This window comes from Ischnura elegans, chromosome 11 (assembly GCF_921293095.1).
Source record: "Ischnura elegans chromosome 11, ioIscEleg1.1, whole genome shotgun sequence".
NCBI classification, from domain to species: domain Eukaryota; kingdom Metazoa; phylum Arthropoda; class Insecta; order Odonata; family Coenagrionidae; genus Ischnura; species Ischnura elegans.
This window is the reverse complement of record NC_060256.1, coordinates 83321135-83349098: the sequence shown is the minus strand read 5'-3', so window position 1 is coordinate 83349098 and position 27964 is coordinate 83321135. Positions and strand designations below refer to the sequence as shown.

Genomic DNA, 27964 nt, shown 5'->3' with positions numbered 1-27964 from the left:
CTAAAGCATACTAGTATGCAGTTATTATTATAATTAATGTGGCACAGTTACCGTCGACCGCTATCCAAATCCAGTGCCGTCGACACTGGATTTGTATAGCAAGCGTCAGACTTAAGTTCTGTTTCGTGCGTTAAGTGCGTTTTCGCTTGGTTAGGTTTTATTTTTCCGTAGTTTTCTTAGTTTTTCATTGTTTAATAGCCTCTCTGGGATGAAGAAATTCGTATTATGCTGCTTTGAAGCCATCACGTAGTGCGTTTCCGCCTTTTGGGCCCTTAAATATTTTTGTCGAAGTTGGTCAGTGGAATCAGCTGGAAGGAACTTGAGTTTATTCTCGTAGTATTTCATATTTGTGGTGACTTTTAGCTGCGCCAAATTCGTCCGCTTCCCACCCGTTGCTCACGAGGCGTGCCTTTGTTTCCTGTTCGTATTTTTTTATATTCGGCGGCCCAGCTCCTTGACGCGTGACACATCACGGCCCTGTGTTAGCCATCTGACCGTGACCATTGAAGAGAGGACATGTCCCTCAACTGAAAATAGGCGCCGACTCGGCTTTAGAGGTGACCAAATCTTATTCCCTTAAATATAATATTCCAGGAAGGTCAGTTTTTTACCTAAAAAATTCCTGCCTTTACTGAATGAACCCTAAACACCCCATTCCCTAAATCTCTTGATTGTCAAGTGGTAATAAGAGGTTTATAAAATACTAAATTCTAGGAATTCTGTTCCTACGGTACTTAACTTGATGAATTCACTGCAATAGTTCTTAGGACATTAATACAGTTTTCTTTTTCATGCTCTCCTTTTTGCAATGGTATTCATTGTGTAGCTCATACTGTTAGTATCCCTAAAAAGGTTGCACTATGGTGATGCCATATTCGAGTATGTTGTAGGATATTTAAAATAAAAGAGGGAACTTAATGATCCTTCGACGAAACCTCGCTGATTTTTTTACATACCCTATTTTTGAACTTGAATTATTCCAGAACCATTGGGGCATATCAAGGTTGTTAGCTCATTGTTCCAACGCATACCTGCCTGTAATGATAGTGAAAGTAATATACTTCAAAATTCCTAATGTGGTTATTGGTATTGGCATATTACCCATCGCTCGATTATCAAGTATTCAGCACTTGAGCAAATACGAAACAACACTGTTCCTGTGGTAATTGGGGTATCCTGTATTTTTTATCGTATTTGCTAATGGCAATTGCAGTCCACTCCTTTGTCACTCTAGTTGTTCTGTCACTTGACTTTCACCTCTCGCATTCAACATTCACTTAAATTCCGTCGAAATACGATCCGCCTTGTGTATTATTTTATCCGCTTGTATAGAAAATTATTCATATTAGAATCAAAATGGTTCAACGCCATTTTGAAATCTTCATTCATGGTTGTTTCAGATCTTGAGAGTTTAAAAAAATTGTTGATGTAAAATTCTTCAGTGAAGAATCAAATACCATGTATCCCTTTTTGACTCCCGGAAGAGTGATAATTGTATGTTGCTATCGCTGAGTTTGATCAACTAATGTCACAATGAATTCAACGGTTAAACTTTTGCTTTGTGGCATTTTGTGCGTGTATTCTTTATTGTTCGTGTAGACTTACTTTTTCACTCTAAACTTTTAGGGCGAAATTGTTGCAGTTCGCGAGGAGACGGGTTTTAAATGTTTGTTTGTTGATTGCCTCTTATTTTTTCCCCGTGAATAGTTTCTTGGTTCGTCTCCTTTCATCAACTTTCGTGCTCATTCTCATCCTTCCGAATTCACAATATTATACCTTCAGCTCTACATTGTGCTAGGGATCGGCAAAGACTAACAAGATAAGCTACATTGTTCGCTATTTTTTCTTCCGCCCCCATTTACGGACGCACTACTCCCAATCGGAAGGACAGCCGCTCGCCCCTCTCCCCATGCCCGTTTCGTGCCTTTTCTGTGCCAATCAGGGCCTTCATTCAGTCTGGCTCGCTCGAATTGAACGGCCGTTTGTCTGCATCTTGCCACTGTGCTCTGAAACCGTCGGCCGTTGCCCTACAGATGTCGTGTTTATGAGGCCGCGTCGTAGATGAGCTCCGTTTTTCTCTCTCGTCGATGTGGCTCGGTTATTGGGAAGTGACATCGTGTTTGTGAAATGTAGTTTTAAATACCAAACTGTTTTGTGCTCATTGTAGCCTGTTTCTATTAATTTTCAATGCGTTTTTATGGTTGCGTGTGTCGCACGAGTTTTATTTTGCAGTGTGTCGCCCATCAAAGCCTTCACCGAAAGTTTTTATAATTTTTTTTCCGAAATTTTACTTGGTAGATTGTTGTGTTCTTTTTGTGCCGTGTGTTCTATTTTTTACAACGGTTGAAATCATTGGGACGCGAAGGACGTTCAGTTGAGCCGCGATGTATAGTTTCTTTCGGGTTGCCCAAATATCCTCATCATTTTTTCGGCTCTGGTTTTCAATTAATTTTTTTTCTATTAATTTCCATCTCGTATTACTGTTCTCTATCTCATCGCGCTCAATAAACTACGTCGATTTTTTTGATTGAATATCCGATAATTGCCGTAATACAAACCCCAGGACCCATATTTGTGGAATTATTTTAATGAACGGAATGTTACTTGTTCCACCACTCTCCAAGCTTTCCGAAAAGAAGTTAAATTTCAAGCTAGACTTGGTGGTAGAAGTCATTTTTACGTCACACGGCACGGATGTTCTCATGCGTGCGTTTGGCATAGGGACCCGCTGTTCCCAGGGGAACCTCTATCATACATTTCCTAAGTTCTTGCCCGCAGGTTATCAGGACAGTCCCGTATTCGGGACAGGTATTCGTTGAGGTATCGGTAGCATTGTTCACCTGATCGTTTGTGAAGCCTAACTGTGTAGAGTTTACCCTAATTTTTGAGTTTTTCAGCTTGGGAAAGCTGTTTTATTGGTGGAATTTATTCTGAAAATTTCATTATGACCTGGGTTGTCCTCTGTTACTGTAAATGGAAAATATGGGCTATTTGTGTCAAATAATGGGAACTTGTTAATACCATTTTAGTTCGTTATTCACATGGAATTCCCAATGCATGAGAAATCGCTCTGGCTTGGTGAATGTTTTTTCATATGCATATTTTTTAAACTTATTTCTTGTGATTGTGGTTAGCATTTAATTTTATTTGAGATTTGTATGCAATTGGTATGTTTTTTAAATTGCTTTTTTGTAGAGCTTTTGCTTTTTCATGCATGCAATCAGTAGGCCTTAAAAACCCATTCTTATGCTGTAGTCTTGTTACAGAATTAGGATACAAGTGTAGAATTAAGTTTTTTTTGATGGGGTCATAGAGATAATCTTACGGTTACTACAGCATTCTTTTTTTCAATTTACGCTCTTGGCTTAATTTGCAGAAACCTGTTAGGACTATCCTAAGAACTCTTATGGTGCTCTGCTAGTATCTTGTGGCACTGTTTTCAACTGTACCACTACTTTTGCATTTGTTACGATCCTCTTGGGCTTACCCCATGGAACTTAGGGCTTTGGTGTGCATACTTAGTTACTGGGTGCAGGCGGGCACATACTAGGGCATTATCAACTTCTTGGCAGTTTTGACATCCTAATGGTTTTTTGTTCTGCTCCAGCAGTAATATCTTCGCTTTACACCTTCGACTTGTAAGAGAGAAATGCTCAATGTTAACCATATGGTTTTAAGATGCTCGATTGGTGCACTTCCAGTTTGTGATTACTTAAGCCTGGTTGTGGTCGATGATAATTCCTATTAATTGACAAATTTTCTGATTGGTATGGGTTATAAGTTTCTACATTATGTGAATCAATCTCATTGAGGTGGAACCATGTCATTGTGTACTTGGCAAAAACATTTTAGTCTTCTATTTAGCAATTGATACTATTGTTTACCAGTAATAAATGATAAATGTGAAAAATTGCCTGTAGCAGTTATAATTTGTATTTATGGTAATTTTTTTAATGCTAACATTTACTCATGCAAGTTAGAGGATTGTATTCAGCAGCATTGAAACCCTGAGAAAATATTGAAAAGATTTTTAGATCTTCTGTAAGATGATGTGAGAAAGTCCGGAGGAGGTGAAATGCCAGTGGTGGGTGTAGGTCTATTTCACATTGTATTGGATACTGTGACTAGATCCACACTCATCAATGGACAGTTTGCCTATTATTTCATCTGCCAGTTGGTTATTAGCCATGAAAGTGAAATCGTGGCGTGCAACTTCACGCAGTTGGCTAATATATCATGAAGTCTATTCCTTATTATTATTGTTATGTAACCATTGTCGTGTTCTTTTGGAAGCTGTGGCTTTTGGGTGTTCTCGATTTGTCAAGCAATGCTGTCCCATCTTTATCAGCTGCATACGATGGCAGTTCATCCCCAGATGAGTGTTGGTCTCGTGCATGTTGTATTTAGTACCATGACTAGATCCACACTCATCCAGGGTGGCTGCCTGAGGTCTACAAGTGATGCTGTTCGTACAAGTGAAAGGAGAGAATTTCTAGAAGTCTCCTGTGGCCTCGTAAGTTTTAGAGTTTTACCATAAATTTTGTGTCTTTAGCATTTATGATTTTTACATTTAGCTTGATGGTGAAGAGGATATATCGACATTGTATGATCTAGTATCAAATATGAAAAGTTCCTTTGCCATATGAATACGAAGAACTAACTTCATTGAATCATGTGATAAATAAATTTCTGTTAGCTGGCAGGCATAACGAAATAAGTCATTGTGAAGGTTTTTCATGTTTCAAGAAATATATGTTTACTTCAAATTGATTCTACCCAAGTTCTTTTGAGATATCTTAAATAGAAATTCTTATTGTTATATCTAGGGTTATAATAAGTTTTATGGGCCCAGGGACTCAAATGCAAGTGCTTGGAATACTTATTCTTAAAATCTATAAGTATACAAAGATTGTAATATGTGATTGTTAGTACATATTTTGTGGGTGTATTGCTGAAATGAAAATTTTATTAATTGAGTTCGATTCTTTATGGCTTTGATCGGTGTGTGAATATATTTTGTACTTTTTCCACCCAGGTTAGCCGAGTGGGAAGTGGAAGGAGTAGGGTGAACGTTGGAGCAGAGTTGACCCCTTCACGTGTGAGCAATGAAAGTGGAATTGTTACAAATGAGAGGTCTGGTTATGCCGTTACACCCATCAGGGGGGCTTTTTCACCTGCCAGTTACTCTCCAAGCACGTGAGTGGAGTTTATATCCTTGTATGCCCCTAGTATTACCTCACTTGTTTCCTTGTATTTATTGTGAATTGTTAAAAGAATATCATTCATTGCTTTTTGTAGTGGGGATGCTAGAAGTCAGGGAAAATGAAACATTGGAAACTCATTGAGGAGATAATGGATGGGAACTGGGGTTTAGGAAATGGTTTATGGCTAAGTACCACAAACCTCACTAACTTCGTGTTCAATCTTAAATTTGGCTTGGATAAGTTAGGGTAGAAGCTATTCAGATAAATTATTTTGTGCGTGAAAACAAGTGTAAATGGACCAGCTTTTTTCCTGGGGTTTGAAGCTCAAGGTTCATCAGAGTTTTGAAAACCTGGAAGATCTCAGTGAATAACCAAAACAGTCCGTAAACAATTCCGTTATTAATTTTTTTGATTGCCCATTAAAGCAAGAATACACTCTAAACATTTGTCGTAGTTTTTGTGATTGATTGTGGTGGTTCTTCTTCTAAGGAGTTTGTATGCTTCAGTGAGCCTTTAGTTTTGAAAAAAATGCAAAATGAAATAAAAAACTGAGACTTCATAAATTTCTAACTTACTTATCTTCTGGAGATTTAGGACAGAACAGAAGGGACTATTCTAGTAGATGCCGGTAGTTATTTTTCAAAACTATGTTTTCTGTAGTGGAGTAAAAATTGTTTCATCTTAGTATTGTGTTTGTGACAGCATTGTGTAAATACAGTATTTTCTCTTGGTTTTCATTTATTTAAAAGTGAGCTATTACCTATACTTTGTTCATTTTATCTCTGCGGGTGAGCTGGTGTGGCCAAAGCAAGTGGAGATGAGGGGAGGGAAAATTTTTCGACATGTGACTTTGCCTTTGCCAATCAGCAAACAGTAGGCGTGGCCTCAGTGAGTCACTCTCAGACCTCTTTCGAGTAAACATCGTGAATCTGCTCGTGGAGCAGTGTTGCCAGACCTCACGCGTTCTCCTTGTATGTGACTAAGTATGCCTTCCACCAATGGTGCCTCATTCAGCGCAGTACCTGACAATGTCTTGCGTTTCTGTGAAAGGATTATCCCTAATGCCTTCCAAATGAGTAGGTATATTGTCTCGGTGCCAGGGCCAGAATACCTGTGGCCACCTATGACTCACACGTTTTCAGTGGCAAAGTAGGGCGGCTATATACATTTGGCAACATTATGTTCGCTCCTCCTCTTTCTCTCTCGGTACTACCCCTCCCCTATCAGCGAAGTCATCCGAGAGTATCCGGGCTCTCACGAAAGCTCGACTGCAGACATAAAGTGAACAAACTATATTCACCCTGAATCTTGCTCAGGTTGATTCTGATGCTCTTTTCCAAACGGTGAGATACACACAGTATTCTACCCTCCACAATTTTTCTTCGGTCTATTCCAATCTTTTTACTTCTTGGTTTTCTCCATTGTATTGTTCTAATTATGCTTAGTAATCAGCTGTAGCACCCCTTTTATTTTCAATATTGCAACAGGACAAGGCCCTAATTAATCGCATATCTTCAATTGACGTCTAATTTTAGTGATTTTAGACGGATCCTTTTGTTGTTTGGACCTATTGAAATTTTCATTCCTTGCTATTTGTAATTTTTATTTATGCTTTCGTAAAAATTCATTAATTTTTGTGTGAGGGTTTGGTGCAAAATTTATCATTCGATTATGTTGATATGTCTCTCAACTATTCACTATTTTTTGTAAAGCCTTTAAAGATTCATGTTTTGGAAATAACGTTGACCTTGTTGCCTTTTATGGAATGGTTTATTGATTGCATACCTAATTTATAGTGCTAATCCATCGGCAGCCTACTCTGGGAGGAGCAATGCAGGAAACGTGGTGTGCAGCCACAATGTGTCTGACGTGGCTGCGTGGGAGTGGGATGATGGGCCAACGTCGTTCCAGCCGCACGTTGGGAGCTTGCAGGGTCAACAGTTAGGCTCAGCCAAGCTGAGTTACATGTGTGACTTTGTTGGGGAAGTGGCAGAGTTACTGGAATCTCACTTAAGGGAGATGGAGAAGTGGCTCAATCAGGGAGGGGGACTGGAACCGTGGGTGCCGGAGCCTCTTGATGTCCCTAGAAGTGTAAGCTGAATTTTTTTTTGTAATATATGAGCATTTATATAATCAATATCCTTTATTCTGTAATGCATTCATTGCAACTTCAATTATATATTTATGATGGAAATTCTTCAGAGGTAATTGAAAGAGACAGATGATATATTCATTTTTGTTTCTGTCACTGTTAACTTGATTCTAAGTTTGTTCTATTGTCATGAGTTAGCAAAATTTCCATTTAGGCCTCAAGTCATCAATATAATTTCTTCCCTTTTTCTCTGTGCCATTCTTATTATCTTTCTTTGTTGCACATTTTGTTGCATATTTGTTGTCATCATATTGGCATGGAGAATGGAATAAACGGGGAAAATGAAATGGAGGGTTTAGTGGATGACCAAATACCAATCTATATTCAGATAATCATGGATCAACTACAAAGTGAATTGTTCTATCACCGACTGCTAGAGTAAAAATCTCACATTTAAGTAATTAAGAGGACATTATAAAATGGATTTATTCTTATTAAGATAAATAGAAAAACATTTTGAGACTTATTTCTTGCTAGAAGATTTTAGAAAATGTTTGAGAAATAATCAACACTCCATGATTCCCTCAAACCTTTTTTAGTCAATTTTATTTTATTTTTTATCAGATGGGGTCTAATGTATGCTGTTTAGTAATTTGAGAGGTGCAATTTATTCGTTTGTTAATGATGGGTTTAACTTACTCACAAATCCAATAATTTTTTCATTCACTTATCTGCGTATGTTTTGCAGTGAAATTCTCTCATGTGATTTTACAGGCATCCTCAAATTAACTGTAAAAAGTAAGAATGTTTTGGAAAAATACAAAGAATGTTTATTAAAAATGATTTGTCATCTGAAAGAATTAATAAAGCAGGAAAGCATAAAATCTAGGAATCCAATACAGTATCCACAGAATATGAACAATTTTCTATTGATTTTCCTGGAATCTATATCTGGGATATCCTTATTATGATGAGAGAAAAGGCATGAATTCATGTTAAATGAATGCTGAATGTTTGTCCTATTCCACTGATACTATTTCTCATTAGTGTATATGTTTTATCGTGATAATGTTATGTTTCTAACAAATGTTTTCGTAATAATTGCATAATTACAGTCCTCTCAGAATTACCTGGGTCGAATATGCAGTGATGGTCGCTTGAATGCAGAGTCAATCCTCCTGGAAGGTTCTGTTGATTCATCGGTTTCTGGGAAACCAATTCGTCTGGATGTAAGTGGAATGTCTTCTGCAGAGGATGGGGGACAAAGAGAGCCTTTTGCTGTCTTCCCAGGGCAAGTGGTGGTAGTAAATGGGCAGAACAACAAAGGTCAGAGACTCTTTGCTCAGAAGATACATTCTAAGGCATCTGCACCTCTTCCTTCCAAGATGCCATCTTTATCTAAAGAAACAGGTGGGTCCAATAATTCAGGTGACTCAGGCCTGTATTCTTAGTCGACCCTGTTGGGCCAACCGACCCTGGGTACTTCATCAGCCCCTACATAAAGCCATCTCGCCCTACATACGCCACATCAAGCCCTACATTTGGCTGTTCTTGGAACTAAACGGGCCCTACTTGATGTAGGTACCCGAACCAGCCCTACACCCTACAGTAGACTCTCGTTAATACGAACAACGTTGTTACGAAGTTCTCGTTATTACGAAGCAAACCGTTGGTCCCGTCGAAAAGGCCTATCCAAGCTATAGTAAAAGAAACGTTATTACGAAATTTTCGTTTTTACGAAATTACGAACCTATGTCCCGGTCCCGGCGGTTACAATATGAACTTTATTACGAAGTTGCACGCACAAGTCACGGTATTAAGGTGGATATTCACTACACTTAAGTTTCAATAATTGCGCCACGTTTAAGTTATTCTCGTTTACTGTGCCTAAGAGCGTCAATTATGGTTCTTTATTCAGTTTACACGCAACATCATAAAACTAGCTTCATTCCTGTGTAGTCAGGGTGCCCTACTCATAACCGTTCGTAAATAGGATGTACAGTCAGACCTCTTCCTATGCACATTCGATTTACGAATTTTCAGAGATACGAGCATTCAAAATTTTCAAATTTCAAATTTGGCGCCTTTCGATTTGGCCGATACTACGCGGTGTGGCGCTGGGAAACTCTCACTGTGATCATGATCTGAATAAGGTATCAATGAAAATTGTGTGAATTTAGGAATTGTTCAACGTTTCGCCCGTTCTTCGTCACCGCGGGGAGCTATTTTTTCGGCTCCGAATGCATCGCAGGCCCCGCTAGATCAGTTCGCCACAAGCGTGAGTAAGCGCATACGTGTAATGCAGTGTTGCATCCCGCAGGATAACCTTACTCTGCGATAAATTACATACAGTCCGGCTGGCGAGGGTTGTCCGATTACGGCACAATAGGATGGGCGGATAATCCTGCGCCAGCACGGTTTAAAGCCAACCGCTGTCCCCCAAACGCACCTCACGCCCTCGCCTAGTCATACAACGTTGTCAAACATGCATAAACGAACACCGAAATAAGCCTGATCCACCAAAATAAGCCCATTCTTCGAATCACAGAACAAGTGATTATTCCTCTAGGTCCTTCACGCTCGTCGTCCCTTCCGGATCTTTTCTTCACGGAACACTTTGTAAGCGTTTCCCTTTCTTACCTGGCAGCCTTGCCCCCTCCCCGGACCTAGACCATTTTGTCTGTAATTGGACAACTCTCGGTGGCCGGACTGTAATTTTATCAACCTAGGAACAAGGTCTTGGGACGCATCGAGTTTGAATATCGGAGTTCATGTATTCGGGAAGATATCAACCCTCGATTGTGTCATGGCGCAGTCTTCTGTTGAAAAACTGAAACGCATTTTCCTGTTTATATATATTTCCGCGTAATTTAATCGCGTTTATAATACACTGTTTTTTTCGACGATTCCTAAAAGAAACGTTCTTACGAACTTCGTTATTACGAACCTCCGATTTTTCGGTCCCGTGAACTTCGTAATAACGAGAGTCTACTGTACAAAAATATGGCGGCCAATTATCGTCTGCTGATCACTTCGATTAAAGAATCTACCTTGTAATGCATATGAAGCGAGACAAGCTCACACAAACTATTTTAAAATGTACAGAAACACAGCAGAAAGGTAATAATACCACCACATTATAGCCAACAAGTTAAATAAATCATAAAATTGACTGAACTAATAAGAACAATATGGCGGTATACATGCACCTTGCTTCTACGAATAAATAACAATATTTTTCATGTTTGGCTCTTGGTATACTTTTGGGAAATCAATACTTCGTTTACGCATAACCATAGAAAACGTATTTTCATGCCATTATTTGCCACATACTTAACTTACACTTAATATGCTAATACTAATGCCACATAATAAACTTAACTACGGAAGGTGAAAGGAAATGACGAACCTTGATGATGCAACGTAAGTTCCCTCGTCAATGATCATATTTGCTCCGTACTTATTAGTATCTTGTACAGACCGCTTTTGAAGTAAGTTAAAGACAATTAGATTCTACTTATGGCTCTATATGGGAGTATTTGTGGCGATAATTAAGGTACCGACATGACCTGGCGGACGACACCAATTGTTTATTTATTTTGAGCTGATGCCCTAACAATATGCCCAAAAATTATCAGATGTCTTTTCTTAAGTTTCATAGTTAGTTCCTATTACGCCTCCAAAGTGGAAAATTGGCGCTGTGCCATCATCTATGTCATCTCAGGGAACTTAACGATGGAAACACCCCCCACCACTTGTGTAGGGTTGACTGAGAAACGCATGTAGGGGCCTTTTGCAACGTAGGGACGGATATGTTAGGTCCACTAAGAATACGGCCCTTATATTTGCTGCTAATTTTTTTGTTTTCATTTGTGGAGTTGCCTTTGTTACATCTTTTGAAATTCTATATGTTAGTACAAATCAAGGGTGAGCCTATGATTGTCACAATCAGAGGTAATATATAATTAGACTAGCTGACCCGGCGAACTTCGTATCGCCTAACAATCAATGAACTTAAAGTTTACTTACACCATTTATAAATCAAGAGCGGCTGTATCGTTTTTAATCATGTTTAATTTATTATAATGAAATAAGGATACAAATTCAATAAAACTACGTAAATGAGTACCAAAATTGCTTGTCAGAAGGACATTTTCTTTATTGAATCTATATAGGGTGGATCGGAGCTCGTCTACGCGGATATTTTTCAGCTAATTTTATTACGTTTTAGCTTAAGAAATTTTGGGCATTGTGGTTTAATAAAGCAGTTCATGAAATAAAAATTATGCGCATTCAGTTGTTGGCTATTTGCGTTATTAGCTGTAAAAAAATGTTTTTAGGTCCAAGTCTGTTGCATACACTTGGCCCATTCAGGGGGCAGGTTGACACGACCCCAGACCGACGCTTGACTGATGCTCAAAATCGTGCAAGAAAAGCACGCAGCAGCGCTCTATGAAGCAGCATTCGCATTAAATGACTTAAGGCGCGCCAGTTTGAAAAAAATGCACTGCGTAAACGTACTGCATGCGTAAACGCACCACGGTGAGCCCTACACATTCGGGTTTAATGTCTTGCATCAAGCACCTTCTGAGAAACAACAGTTTTTGTTTTGTTGTCAGGCGCAAGATAAAGCGGATGAAGCTAAATAAATATAGCGAAGCAAAGCAGTGACGCAGCGAGAGGAGGTTTTGGGGGATAAACTCCCCCCCCCCCAAGAGCTTAGAGAATTTTTTTATGAAAGATTTTGTTATTAATATTAGGGGGACGGATGACTAACAAACAAAACATATTTAACTATTCACACAGACGCAAAACCCACTATTTTGAACCATTTATCTTAAAGAATGTCTGGGGGAAGTGCTCCCACACTTCCCGCTTACCTTAGCGAGTTTTCTATACCCTACAGACCCGTGGTATTAGCTGCGCCCAAAACCCCCTATCCTAGCTACGCACTTGAAGCGAAGGAAGAAATACAGAGGATGGTTTATCGACTCGTGAACATAGCACGTTAAATTGACCATGAGAAAATCATGGGTTTTCATTAGCACATGAGCACAAACAACACAAAAACTGAAAGACTGACCATGCGATTTTTAATCGTTATCACGAATGCAACACGAATTGGAAATTGAATACGTTTAATCTCAAAAGATGGCATATGAGTTGAGATAATGGAATCTACGGAATAAGGACTTCCTCACCTTTGAATTTTCCTTTGAGTGAAGCTGTGTGAATCACATTCATTACCAATTATTTTAATCACCAAACACGTTCCGTTGGATAGTTATGGTTGGTTTAGGCTTCGAAAGTTTATGAACACAGAAACTACATTTTTCTGTAAATCGTGCCTTGGTAAGCTAGGTATGTCCAAGGACTTAAAATATTCAGATAGGTAGTTGGTGATTTCGTCTTCGTTTGTTACACATTTAAAAGATTCGAATTCATGCAGAGTACGAACTATTTGAATCTACCTCGTTTTAGTCATCCGCATCTTCGTTCTTGCTCGCTAAATCAACCATCTTTGATTCTTTTGGTGATCAATCATATTCTGGTACTCTTTGTTGATGAGCTCACTGAAACTAATTTGCAATCATTCCAAGGAAATGAGTTAAAACTACTCGATTCCTCGACAGGAACACGGACATTACCGTTTGTCAACAATTGCTTGGAGATTTGTTTACAAACACTGTAGTGAAGTGTCAACTCAAGCTTGGCCACAGCTGGGCTTACAATTAGCTCGAATTAAATTTTTTAAATGTAATTTCAATTTAATTAATATTTTGAATATATTTAGTAATTAAAATGTTATATTGTTACTAAATTCAGTTATTAAAGTGGTAAAAACAAAACAAATTATTTAATTTGTAGTTTTGACTGACTTATCAATTGTTGTGTTACTATAACTCCTAAAAGCATGTCCATAGGAAAGAGATGAATTTTTTGTGTGAAATTATCCTTTTTTTAATAGCCTATATGTTAACCCCGCCTGAGACGAATCCAAAGAACCAAATCTCATTGAAATCGGTGCAGCCGTTCTCGAGTTATAAGTGTTCTAACTAACACGATTTTCGACTTTCTTTTATATATATAGATGACACACTTCATGTAGACACCAAAACCAGGGGGGAAATTTTTTTAAAAATAGGGTACTAAGTAATGGGTTTTAAACTAATGTTAACACTTTTCGTACTCGAAAAAACTTCATTTTTTTTTAAGAAATATTTTGTAAATTCATGATTTTTCAATATTTTGTTTTCTTTTTAAGAAGGAAAGTAATTGTGTTTTTATATTTCCGGGGGGTCCGGACCCCCTGGCTATGCCACTGGATAAAGAGTGTCCAGACAATATTGAAAAATTTGTGCTTTTCTAAACCACACCCAGGGTAGAGCACGCCAGATGGAAGCTCACCCAGCATTTGAAGTGTTGGCCAAATCTTTGCCTGCTGGCAAAGTGTCAGATATTATTACGCTGAAAAGTAACAATAAATTATGCATGTGCATAAATTTTGATGTGGTTATTTTTGTTCGTTTTTCATATTAAAGCTAACATGTGGCAAATTCTGGTTTTCACAATTTCGATTATTTTTCTACCTGCAATTGAAGTGTAGAATTTTATTATGAGCCCTCATTAATATTGGAGTTGTGAGGTGTAAAAACCTTGTCTTACATTCATGCAAATACGGTAATTGAATTATGAAAAGGAGACTTCATATCGGTTCCCTTCTTTACTTTTTAGTGCTACTTTTATTTGTAAACACTAAAGATGTATCTAATCTGAATATACATTCTTGTTGCAGGACCTTTACATGTTGTTGTTGGTGCCGGGCCTTTCACACAGTTGGACACACTGTCATATGAGCCACTCCAAGACCTCATGGCTCTGGTTCGCAAGATTCGCCCTCATGTCCTTATCTTGATTGGTCCCTTTCTGGATTTCACCCATGCCCATATATCAGGGGATGGAGGCTGTCAGCTTGCAGAGACCTTTGAGACTTATTTTGATCGAATGGTGGATGAGATGATGGGCCAACTACAGGGGTAAGTTGGCATTCACAATATGTTTGGTGCCTTTGAAAAGTGAAAGCGGAAACTTAGTTATTGCACATGATCTTTATTTATGACAGTTTTGTCATTTTAATTCATCATTGAGGACAGGTCAATTAAACTACTCACATGTGGGCTAAATAAATACAGTAGACTCTCGTTAATACGAACTACGTTATTATGAAGCAAATCGTTGGTCCCGACGGAAAGGCCTATCCAAGCTATAGTAAAAGAAGCGTTTTAACGAAATTTTCGTTTTTTATGAAATTAAAAACCTCAGTCACGGTCCCAGAGGTTACAAAGTGAACTTTATTACGAAGTTCCACGTATAAGCAACGGCATGTAGGTGGATATTTGCCACACTTAAGTTTTAATAACCGCGCCACGTTGAAGTTCTTCTCGTGTACTGTGCACAAGAGCGTGGATTTCTTTATTCAGTTAACACACAACGTCATATAATAAGCTTCATTCCTGTGGAGTCATGGTGACCCACTCATAACCTCACGTAAATTGGACGAACAGTCAGTCCTCTTCCTACGCACATTCGATTTATGAATTTTCAGACATACGAGCATTCAAAATTTTTAAATTTCGAATTTGGCGCCTTTCAATTTGGCTGATGCTACGCGGTGTGGCGTTGGAAAACTCTCACTGTGGGCACAATCTGAACAAATTATCATTGAATCCGGTGTGAATTTAGGAACTGTTCAGCGTTTTGCCCGTTCTTCGTCACTGAGGGGAGTTATTTTTTCAGCTCCGGACGCATTGAACGCCCAGCTAGATCAGTTCGTCACAATCCTGAGTTAGTGCATAAGTGTAATGCAGTGTTGCATTATGAAGGATAACAGTACTCCTTAATTCCTTGCATACAGTCTGGCTGGCGAGAGTTGTCCGACGACGGCACAATAGGAGGGGCAGATAACCCTGCGCCAGCATGGTTTACAGCCAATCGCTGTCCCCCGAATGCACCTTACCCCCTTGCCTAGTCATATAACGTTGTCAAATGTTGGAGCACTGAAAAAAGTCTGATCCACCTAAACAAGCCCTTTCTTTGAATCACCAAAACAAGCAATGCTTCCTCTGGGTCCTTCACGCTTGTTGTCCTTTCCGGGTCCTTTCTCCACAGAACCCTTTGTAGGCCTTTCCCTTTCTTGCCTAGCAGCCTTGACCCCTACCCTGACCTAGACCAATCTGCCTGTCATGGGACAACTCTCGGCAGCCGGATTGTAGGTTTATCAACTTTGGAACAAGGTTTGGGGAATGCATCTAGTTCGTATATCGGACTTACTGTATTCGGGAAGATATCAACCCTCGATTGCGTCATGCCGCATTCTACTGTTTAGAAACTGAAGTGGATTTTCCCATTTTGAATATATTTCTACGTAATTTAATTGCGTTTATAAGATACTGTTTTTGTCGATGATTCCTAAAAGAAACGTTCATACAAACTTAGTTATTACGAACCTCCGGTTTTTCAGTCCTGTGAAATTTGTAATAACGAGAGTCCACTGTGTTGGAGTGAGTTGTTGGGGCCGGGAATAAAGTGCAGAGCCTCAAGTGGCTGTAAGGGATAAATGAAGTAAAGTTGAAGTGTCATATCAAAATTTTCATTTTCATTTTACAATTATAAGTAAATATGTTTAAGTTACACTGGATGCAATGAGATTTCGATTGCCGTTATCTTCAGCGATGGTTATTGAATCTGTAACTTCGTATTCGTTACTTAATCTTTGCCTTTAGTTATTTTTATATATCAGCATTCTAGAAGTTTTTCTGGAGATAATTATCACATTAGTATGGGTTTGTCCCCTGATTTTTTTATAAAATGTCCCAGAGGACAGTGAGTGTGTGTATCCCTTGTAGCAATGCATTTTGTACAAAATTTCTATCCTTGGTGTGTTTCCCTAGTTTTAGTTATCTCTAGTGATGGGTCGGTTCGATTCCTCGATTCTCGGCCAAGAATCGGAATCGAAAATGAGTACTTGCCAATGTGAAAAATCGATTCCGATTCCCGTAGTACTTCGAACCACAAATTTAAATATGACCGCGTTTCCAACAGCCATTTGAATTTTCGAGCCGCGTTATCGTAACGACAAAAAACATTATCTTCTAGGGATTTGCGAGTACTCGGAAGTTCGAGTAGAGTCGAGTAGTTGGTACTTTTATGCGCTTAAGTAGTTGGTACTCGACTCGAGCGTTTCGAGTAGCATTGCAAATGTCGAGTCGAGTAAGTTACGGTTACAGGGCTTTCGAGGCTAGTAGGTCCAGCAATCTGCCGACAGGAAGTGCTATCATGAAACTCATGTAGTAATACAGTTTTTAAAGCCGATAAGTAATTCCAATGTCTTGGCTTGGTAGTTTTAGCTTGCTGTACACTCTACAGTTGTCGACGTAGGCGCCGAATACCTTTACGCCAGCCGCGGCGGCCGATTGTCTTCCGACCCGGCGCACACCGCGGTGCACCTGTCCGAAATCGGAAAAAGCTGGAATCAAGTCCAAAATCACCTTTTTGGGGATAGAGGCTTGCAACTTAGCGTAAATACTCATAAATCATTACCATATATATACTTATATGCCATTTTACCTAAATACGGCGCTTTAGTGATGATACAGTGGCCCAAACATGACCAACTTTTCAAAACCACGCGCGATCTCGTTATTCCTCGAAAAGTTTTAAATTTATCCAGGTGGTGTTGCGTTGGTATGATTTTTATGGAATAAAAAACACAATAACCTTTCACTTGGTGCTTTTTCTATACTTCCAATGACTTTTGAAGATCATGGCTTTCATCTGTCTGGTTTTACAACGCGAAATGGTCGATCCGTTTTTCATTTGAAATTTGACATAAAGTAGAAACTATCTTTCGTTTGCAAAAAATATAACTCGGAAAATTTGAACCACAATATAAAGTAAAGATTTCTAAAAATTACTAAGCAGAAATCTTGGGAAACACTTTTGCGAAGAAGGAAATAAGAGCGATTTTTTAATCGCGCGTCAAGGCTGAGCTACACGCCGCGGAACTCTGTAACTGAGGCCGATTTTTCAAGTTTTTTTAAACTTTAGTCTTGAAAATCGTCATTTAAAGCACGGACAATCGTCTTCATTGACTTAAAAAACTAAAATGAGGGTGTTAAAAAGGGTTATATATAGATCGACTTGACCATTTAACACATTACTCGAGTGAAAATACTAAGGATTGGATATTTTTCGGGAACCATCCCACGCATAAGAAATATGGCTCGGGTATTGAAGTAAAGTGAAGAGATTAAGTCGGCATGCTTAAGAGAGAGGAAAATGAACTGTTTCCTCGAAAGGCAACAGCTGATACCCTTTTCCCTCGCCACCTTCGCAGAGGTGAGTCACGCGGAAAGCAGAGTTTTCACATCACAAGGCATCTTTTAGCCTTTTTTAATACTGCGTCCGTCCGATGTGATATTCATTTGTAGCGTTTAGTTTCTTTCTTGAACTTAAAAAAGCAAGAGTTTTAAGGTTGATTAAACGACGTGAGAAGAATAGGTATTTTTGGTAAATTAAAGCTAAGTTCTTTAGTTCATTTGCTTAGGCAACTTGAGTTCCATGAGGTTTCAAGATCCACAAAGATCGATGATATACTTCAAGTTTCCGAAATCTTGCAATTTTGGGAGGAAAGTACTTTCCCAGTCACACAATTATGTAGCAAAAGGCAATTTTCTGCAGGCAGTAATACTGTAACATGGAGACATCACAACCTGCTGGCTGAGCATGTTGGTTTTTCTGCTTGAGAATTTGAAAGGGCCAAATATTACACGATTAATATAAGCAGTATTTAATCTTAATCATAACTGTGAATATGACTTTACTCAGGGTTCTCCCTTGTATTTATAAGTGGTCTTTTTCTTGGAGCCTATGTCGTCAGAATCGATGGAATCGGTATCGGTAGAATCGGAATCGAAATGTCAGAATCGGGATCGGAATCGATAAAATTTTGGAATCGACCCATCACTAGTTATCTCCAAGTCAAAAATTAAATTTAGCCTATTGCGGTATTTTATTGAGTACTATTTTTTTAACTTCTTGGTGAATTCAGACAGTGAAAACTTATTTCACATTTAATTTAGGAGATGAGAAAGGCAACAGAGATGGAGAGTTAATTATAGGTGTCATTAAATACTTGCAATATAGATAGACACAAAAGGGGAGTAAAGAATACAGTACAGTCATTCAAGTGGGTGACAAAGAAAACATTCCATGCTATAAGTATAAGAAATTCATTACTTTCCAATGACATTGTGTCTTGATGTATGCTTCTTTGCTTATTGTTTTCAGCTTACCAGTAATGCACTTAAGATTATTAGGTGATCAAGAAATTATTACAAAAACATTAACTATAATACGAAAATAGATTGTCCACTGCATTTACTAAAGGTCGAAAGAATTAATTCTATGTGAATGATTTATTAATCAAGCCTGCAACTTTCAATCATAATACAAAAACATTCACTAAATGCAAATTCAATGTCAGAAAAAGAGTAAAGTCTTCTGTTAAAAAATCCTATCCCGTATTTCATTTGTATTATGGTGTCACGATGGGTTCCTCAACTTCATGGAATTTGATAACTTACATGTTTTTCTTTGGATAACTTAACTGAAAGTCTGTTAATGTTGCAGGATGAACACACAAGTGGTTCTAGTCTCCAGTGCACGTGATGTGCATGCTCATCCCGTTTATCCAACGCCAGCCTATGCCTTTCTCCCAGGAGGACGTGCAGCACAATACATGAGCAGTGATGGCACAAAACGTCCAAGGCTCATTTTGGCTCCAGATCCTTGTCTCCTGGATGTATCCGGAGTGGTGATTGGGGTGACTGCAACTGACATATTGATGCACCTGGGGCGTGAAGAAATGGCTGGGTAAGTATTTACATTTGTGCTGAACTTAAGTTTCGCATTTATTATCCTGGGAATATGTTCACCTAGAGAGGAACGTAGCTAAGAGATTGGCCTCAATTGTTGATGTGGGCACCAAGATTAGTGCACTAAATGAAAAATATTTGGAAGTTATTATTGGAATTTATTTTGGTGTTGGCTTCATTTACTGTTGGCCAAATGAGTGGGAATCTTCTTGAAGTAATTTGACGTTGTGTGAGGTGAAGTCCGAAGGGGCTCAAGCCATGTAGTCCCGTAAGCTGCCGCCCTTGGCTTCACCACTGACAACTTCCGAATCTTTCATATTGAAATAGTGTATACAGTGATAATTTACAATGTGTGGCTGTGATACAGTAGACTGCCGTTAATGCGTACAACGTTATTTAGAAATTCTCGTGTTTTTATTGAGGAAACCGTTGGTCCCAACAAAAATGCTAATCCAATCTATGGTAAGAGAAAATTATTACAAAATTTACATTGTCGCTAAAATACAAACCTCAGTTCTGGTCCAGGGAGCTATAAAGTGAATTTCCATGAAAGTGAAAACAAAGTTCCATGGATATGCAACAGCATTTACAGTAGACACTATTAATACGAACATGGTTATTATGAAGCAAATTGTTGGTCCCGACGAAAAGGCCTATCGAATCTATAATGAAAGAAATGTTAATACGAAATTTTCATTATGACAACTTTACAAACCTCAGTCCCGGTCCCGTCAGTTACAAAATGAACTTTATTATAAAGTTCCATGAATAAGCAACAGCATTTAGGTGGCTAAGTTCTAATATTTGCGCCTCTTTTAAGTTCTCATGTTATGTCCCCAAGAGCGTCAATTATGGTTCTTTCTTTAGTAAAAGGTAATCCTGTATACATGCAACATCATATAATAAGCTTCATTCCTGTGGAATCCTGGTTACGCTCTCATAATCATTTGTAAATTGGATGTGCAGTTAGCCCTCTTCCTACACACATGCGATTTACGAACTTACAGAGATACGAGCATTCAACAATCTAAATTTTGAATTTAGCACCTATCGATTTAGCCAATGCGACATGGTGTGGCATAGAGGAACTTGCATTTTGGGCATAATCTGAACAAAGTGTCATTGAATCCAGTGTGAAGTTAGGAACTATTCAGCGTTTTGCCCGTTCTTCATCACTGAGGGGAGCTATTTTTTCAGCTCTGGACGCGTCACACGCCTAGCTAGATCAGTTAGTCACAATCCTGAGTTAGCGCACAATTTTGATGCAGTGTAGCATTCTGCAGGATAACCATACTCCTCGATTCCTTGTATACAGTCCTGCTGGCAAGAGTTGTCTGATGACAGCACAGGAGGAGGAGCAGAGAACCCTTCGCCAGCACAGTTTGCTGCCAATCACTGGCCCCAAAATGCACCTCACACCCTCGCCTAGTCACTACACATCATTGTCACATGCATATGAAGCACCAAAACAAGCCCTTTCCTCGGATCTCCAAATCAAGGGATTCTTCCTTCACGCTCTTCGTCCCTTCTGGCTCCCTTCTTCACGCAACCCTTTTGTTTACAAGTGATGTAAGCATTTCACTGTCTAACGTGATAACCTTGAACCCTACCCCGAACTAGACCCTTCTGCCTGTCATCGGACAACTCAGCGGCCGGACTGTAGGTTTATCAACTTTCGAACAAGGTCCGGAACTCATCTAGTTTTATATTGAGGACTTACTGTATTAGAGAATCATGCTGCATTCTTCCATTGAGAAACTGAAATGCATTTTCCTGTTTTATAAATTTGCACGTATTTTAATCGCTTATATTATGAACAGTTTTTTTCAACAATTTCTATAGGAAACGTTCATACGAACTTTGTTACTACGAACCTCTGATTTTTCGGTCCCGTGAACTTTGTAATAACAAGAGTACTGTATACCCTAAAGGCATTTTTAAAGGTGGCTATACACTATGCTATGTCATAATCATTGTGCTAAGTTTAAGTTATCCTTGTGCACTGTGCCCAAGAGCGTCAGTTATACCGTATAAGCGCGTGTAAGAGGCGCACCTTTTTTCCCAGACATTGCAGCCGAAAATGGGGGTGCGCCTCTTACACAAACTTCTTATCTTCCCCCCTCCCCTTCACCGGTCGCAAGTCCAAGGGGAACTGAGTGGCCTTGGTTTTCAGCGTGAGTCAGTCATCTGAAACCCTGGGTCAAAATCAAGCGGCAGGCAGGGGAGTTTCTCCCTTTGTGACGTATTTTTAAAATGTTCCTGTTTGAATTTCTTGCAAGCATCGCGCCGTCACGTCGGTGCCCCAGAAGTGAACATTAAAAAGATCGTGCGGGGTGATTCGCTCCGGAGCGCGCGCTACATTCACTGCCACGAGTGGGCATCCCGCGGCATTTATACTGCATACAGTAATCGCTTTTCAAACGTATAGAAACGCGTAGTTTTGAAGGACATACCTGGTTAATAGTCAACATTGTCTTGCCGAGCAATTTCCATTACGCTGAGCACCTGATATTTCAAAATTCATCTTCAGACGCTAATATGAGGATTTTTCCAACTGAAAATTATATTGGTGTCAAAACCTGCGGTTAAAAAATTCGAACGAGTGTGTTCATTGTTGGACTAAATGGTGGATAGAAGAAATCGGAAATGCTTATAAGTGAAGAGCGCTGAAGGAGAGGTCGAGGGGAAGGAGCACGCTCCCTCCCCTCCGTATTTCAAGCTACGAGGCTATGAGCGAAGGAGGAAGGGAAGAACACGTCCGATCTTGCATGTGACGTCGTTGCCTTTAAAGCGAAGTGGCGAAGGCTCAGCAATGTGATATACGCAGTTTGCGTAGCCTGAAGTTTCCAGTCCGTCTCGTCTTGTTTGAATGCGCTTATGCTACGCTTGTTTCTTCCGAAATTGTGCTGTTTGGACTATGTTGAATATTAGTACCCTTGTTTTAGCTATAAATCTTTGTGTCAATCAATTAGAGCTCAAAAAACTTAAATGCTGTCAGATATACATCGCGTTAGGTCTAATTCTATTTAGAACCTCGTGCGTGTCATACAATTGCTGAAAGATTTCGAGATATCTTCGAGCTCAGAAGGTGACTCACCTAGAATTTGACCTCCAGAAACTCGGAGAATTGAACCTGGTAGACCAAAAAGGTCAGTTGGTGAGATGGGGTAGGGATGAAACACGTTTCCATTGTTCCCCTTTAACTTGATATTTTCCTATTTTCCTGTGGAGTCTCGGAAAGGAAAAAAAAACGGCAGAGGCATTGGCTGATGGAGGGCCGAGTGTAGTTCCGTTAGGCCCCTTGCACACAAACCGATTTTGGACGGCCGGTAAAATATCGGCCGACATTTTACCGGCGAAGCGATGCTTGCACACACGCCGGATTTTTACCGGTCAAACGATAAGTTGCTATCTATGTTTTTGAGCCGGCGCCGGCGATCCACAGTGACAATGGCCGACAGATAACCGGCATTTTGCCGGTGCCGGCGCGTGGTCGGTACGTGTGCAAGCTCCAATGCTCTCCGATTGTTCGCTATTGGAATGTGGACGGCCGATATTTTACCGGCCGTCAAAAATCGGTGTGTGAGCAAGGGACCTTAAATCTACGACGTGGTTATTATCCTACGGCGCTGAGATTGCCCCGATTGTTGTCCAATCTCTTGGGAAGGTTCATGCTATGTGCCTATCGTGTTTTGCCTTACAATTTTTCACGGATGCAATTCTATTGCAGTACTCCTGCGAGAGCTTTTAAACAAAATTGTTCGTGAGTAGGACAAGCAACGTAGAGCGATGGCGTATGCGAAGAGAGGATCGGAACTCTTTCTACTCCCTCTTATGCCGCTATTACCCCCGCAGTTATCAAAATTTCCTCTTTCAAATAGTACTGAAAGAGGAAATTTCGATAACTGTCGAAATTCCGGGCATACGCCTGCCACACCGCACGATAGGATAAAAATTGTCGCAAAAATTTTTTTCTTTATAATTTCGATGCTCAAAATAGGGGTGCGCCTCTTACACAAGCTTATACGGTAGTTCTTGCTTCAGTAGGAGATAGTACAGTATCCACGCAACATCATATTATATGCTTTATTTCTGTGGAATCGTGGGTACCCACTCATCTCAGCTCGTAAATTGCGATCTGTATGTCCTCCTCTTGCGAACATTCGATTTACAAACTTTCAGAGATATGAACATCGAAAAATTCAAGCATTCTGGAAATTTCAAATTTGGCGTATTTGGAGTTGACTGATGCGACACAGTGTGGTGTAAAGGAACTTGCACTTTGGGCACAGTCTGAACAGTGTCAATTTAAACATTTACATTGAACAGAGCACATTTCATTTGGCTCCATCCATGTCGCACACGTTGCTAGATCAGTTTGTCACAATCACCAGTCAACCTGTGAATGTAATGCAGTGTTGCATTCTGCAGGATAATCACACTTTTCGATACCTTGCATACGTTTATCAACTTACAAACAAGATCTCAGAACACATTTTGTTGGTATGTTGAAGACTTGCTGTACATGTGCATGAATAGGTTTCATGGACATAATGTATTATTACTATCCTCATGGAATATACACCCAGTAAGACAATGCTTTGCCATGGCGAGGGTTTAATTGGGCAACTTGTGATAACATTTCATGTAGATTCCTCATCGGTAGGGGGATACGATAATTATTCAACGTTGAAGATGTTAAATCATTAATATATATGCATATGATTTGTCATATTACTGTGTAATATATGATAGTATGTATTTGGTGGTAGTTTGATACCGTATTTCTCCGAATATAGTCCCCCCCTTAATTTTAAAGCAATTTTGGGAAAGAATGTAAAAAAATTCACAGGATTATAGTCCCCCCCTACTATTATCACAGGCATTTTTAAGAAAAAGGGGGACTCTATTCAGATAAATATGGCATAAACCTATCTTATAGTTCTATCAACTTCATTTTAAATTAATGAATTATTTTTTATGCCATTCTAGGACTGGTCACAAGATTGATCGCCTTGGCCGACTTGCAAGGCATTTAATACATCAGCGAAATTACTATCCTTTGTACCCGCCAGCACTTGGAGTAAATCTGGATATGAAGCTTTGGAGCCAGATGTGTACAATGCCTGTTACTCCCCATATCCTCATATTGCCTTCAGATCTCCGTGGATTTATTAAGGTTGGTATGATTCTAGTTTCCCTCTAGTTATCTGGCAAAAAATTCTCCACACTAATAAATGGTGAATCTTTTGCAGAACTAATATAGGTATATAACTTGAATGAAGGGTTATTATTTATTGGATTTGTATGTTCTTATTTTGATAATGCTCACATGTGGAAATTAAGCTCTGTGCTTGCATTCAAGTCAATACAGTGCAACCTCGATATAACAACACCCCACGGTGCACTAATAAACACTCGCTATAGCGAACTGTCGCTTTACCGGAGGTGGGGCAAATAATAGCCAATATACCTGTTGCAAACAGATATACAGGAACAGGAGTGGTGCGGCGACAGATTAACATCTATCCCATAAACGTAAGCATAAATCCAGACGAAAGGCGATGTTTTTTTGCATCACTAAATTTCCTTACTCAAATAACGACTAACTATTCAAACAATTTATAAGCGCCGCACTGAATAAAAATCATGCAAAGCATTGTTTCGTCAATCATTATATTTATCGAACGACAGTTTACCACATAAATTTGAGGCTGAGCACTCCATAAACTTCATTTCTAACAGATCGCTAGCAGTTACAGAGGTTAAGGAGTCTTGATGAAAGTCTTCCGGCGGTGAAACCCTCGCTATGGCGAGAGCCAACACCGAAAGGGTCTCGTAAAAACGAATTTTTTAACACTCTTATTATAGGGTCAATTGACGGTGCATCGGCTATCTCTCGTAATAGCGGGGGTGTCGCTATAGCCCGTACTCGCTTTAACGAGGTTCCACTGTATGTTAGTTTTTCAGTAATTTCTTATCAGTGTAACTGGCTGTATGTGTTCAGTTGCTATTTAATTAATCCATTTTGCACACAAGCATTTATTTCCAGTTTCTTTTCAATTTATCTTCTGCTCAGGCATATTACGTCTCAATGAAAGTAAAAGGGATTGTGTGAATAGTGCTTAACGTATTTTACCTGAAGAAAGTTCTATTCAAATTCTGTGTGCATTATAAATAAAAATCCAATTATTGCTAGCTTCTGAGTTTGTGATTGGTTTCTGTTCCTGTTGTGGCAGATATAAATTAATATCCTTGTTAGGTATGGACCTATAAGTGTATGAATTATGAGCCCACAAAATCGTTATCCTTAAATTTATCTGATGCCTAATCTGATTGTACCATATTTAATAATCACCTCAGTTTTCATCATCAAAGTAAAACATTGAGTTTACATTATTTATTTACACCCTGATATATAACAGTGGCATCATGAGTCATTTGCATGTCATATTTAGACTGAATCAAAATGCTACTTTCAAAAATATTTGTTAAATTAGATAAAAAGCATAGGGTTTAATTTCAAAATTGCTAGTATCTTGAAAGTTTCACCAAGGCTATGTATCCTTTATTCAATTATGTATGTATATAACCGATTGAAAAGAACGGACAAATTTGACTATGAAAAACACAGAAACACATATAAAAGAGACACCATAACTGACAGATATTTCAACGGGATGACCCGCTATCTTCAGTACCGAAGGTGAACTGACCTTATCTGAATCGAATAGTTCACCTTCGGCACCAAAGATAGTGGGTAATCCCATCGAAACGTCTTCTCAGTTATTGTGAGTGTCTCTTCTGCATGTGTTTCTGCATTTTTCATAGCCAATTTTGTCCATCCTTTTCGATCTGTCATATAGCCCGTACTCGCTTTAATGAGGTTCCACTGTATGTTAGTTTTTCTCATTTTAGGTATACATTATCATGTAGTACGTTTTTCTCGAGATTTTATTTAATAATAATATTTGCTCTTATTTCTGTTGCAGGATGTAGATGACTGTATAGTAATGAATCCTGAACGTCTGACCAAAGGAGTAGTTGGTGGTTCATTTGCCAAATTTGAAGTGAGACCCCTTGAAATTAGTGAGCCTTCACTACTAAGTAATGTGAAAGCACAGATTGTCAAGATATGATAGTTTTTTTCCTCCATTGTGAAAGTGTTTGGTGCCTTATTCCTGTTTGAAGGGAGAAGTAAGAGACTTAAGTAATTTGGAGGAGACTTTATGAAGTACAAATTAAGGGATAGAATCCATGGTGTGATAATATCCACAATACTATGGACTAAGGTAATCCTTCTTTCTTCCCTATTTGTGTCAGTTATACCAAATACAGAGATCTTAGGATAAAAGAAATCCTCGAGTTATGAATGAAAAAATATTTTTTGTAAATGTGTGCGCATGGTATGTTTCCATAAAAGGAAACTCAGGACTGTATGAGTTCATTATTTATTAAATTTAAATTCTAATATTGTACTATTATTGAATTTAATTGCTGTGCGAATTGTGAGAATTGATGAGCGAATGTAATGTTGCACTCCAGCTTTTCTTATTCAGTATTTGTTACACACCACTTGAATTCAACAATGGATCCTTGGACCTGAATAGTTTCTTTTGAGTTATTTACATCACAGTAGTTGACTATTTTTTACTCTGAGGGTTAGTTATTGTTTCTGTGGATTCTTTGCCAAGTTCATCATTGATTGCACAGATTTCTCCATAGCACTTCACCATGACAGTGGCCTGATTCTGGCTGTTATTTCTTTCCTTTCCTATATGTAAAAAGGTGGAGCTATCTTGAGTGAAGGAAGGAAGTAAAAATTCTGCATACCTACTTTGGTCTTTTTTTCTTCGAATCATGAGAGATATAATGCACTGTCCTAGGTATCATTTATATGTTCCCTTTGGTTTTGATACTGGGGAATGGAAAAGTCATCCAGGGAAAGGCCTAGACTTAAAAGGTGTGGCAGGGTGGCAAAAGATAATTCCTAGGAACTCTAGAACATGTGGAGAGGGTTGTGTGAGAGCCTTGTCTTAGTGCAGTATCCTGGTGGTGAATGATCTGTATCCTTTGCGGCAAAATTGTGTTCTAGAGCTTTAGACTGCAGGCTATTCTCCAGACGCTGTATGCCATCCATATTCAACAAATTTCATGCATGGGCCACATCATTATCACTTTTATCTGATTAGAGTTCATACTCTGCCCAGCCCATTTTAATCACATTTAGCAATCATGAATTCAGAAGACCTAAGTCCTGGTTAATCTTCCTTCCGCTAGAGTTTTTGACTACATTTATGAAATTCTGTTGTTAGACCAAGTCCTGCCGTGCACACAGTACACATGCTGACAAATTGTGAACTATTAACCTTTTCCCTACCGTACACGTATATATATGTGTGGAAGTTTCCTGACCCGGGAGACCACGGGCGTATATGTACGTGTGAGATTTTCCCGGTCAAGAAAACGAAACCCGTATATATATGTTTTCTAGCTCTCCCCCTTTCAGGACGGTCGTGGGTTTAGGTCGCCTTTGTCTCAGGACCCAAAGCTTCGGGGTTTAGGATTAACCCTCCGAATCCGGGAGCAGGTACCCGGACCCTTCGTCTTTTATAACCCCTCTCAGCGGTAAGGGACAGCGGTCATACAATTGTTTATAGAGTCAATTTTCGAAATAAATATTTGTTCATTTCTCAAGAAATATAAACTAAGAATTGAATTGTTTGTCTTTT

The 27964-nt window shown here is 39.1% G+C and overlaps 1 protein-coding gene across 3 annotated transcripts in view; it reads left to right on the top strand.

Annotated features, from left to right (window-relative positions):
• Positions 1-26710, top strand: part of LOC124167959 (DNA polymerase alpha subunit B) — a 55016-nt gene extending 28306 nt beyond the window's left edge. For 2 of the 3 annotated variants that reach the window (XM_046546028.1, XM_046546027.1), the window contains exons 4-10: positions 5036-5196; positions 7001-7295; positions 8412-8706; positions 14093-14333; positions 18988-19230; positions 24225-24411; positions 26225-26710. In XM_046546028.1, coding sequence (XP_046401984.1) covers positions 5036-5196; positions 7001-7295; positions 8412-8706; positions 14093-14333; positions 18988-19230; positions 24225-24411; positions 26225-26371 — 1569 coding nt within the window. In that variant the 3' untranslated portion in view covers positions 26372-26710. Of the gene's footprint in view, positions 1-1970; positions 4514-5035; positions 5197-7000; positions 7296-8411; positions 8707-14092; positions 14334-18987; positions 19231-24224; positions 24412-26224 lie in introns of those variants that run through there. The other variant, XM_046546030.1, reaches the window with a different exon arrangement.
• The last annotated feature ends 1254 nt before the right edge of the window (positions 26711-27964 follow it).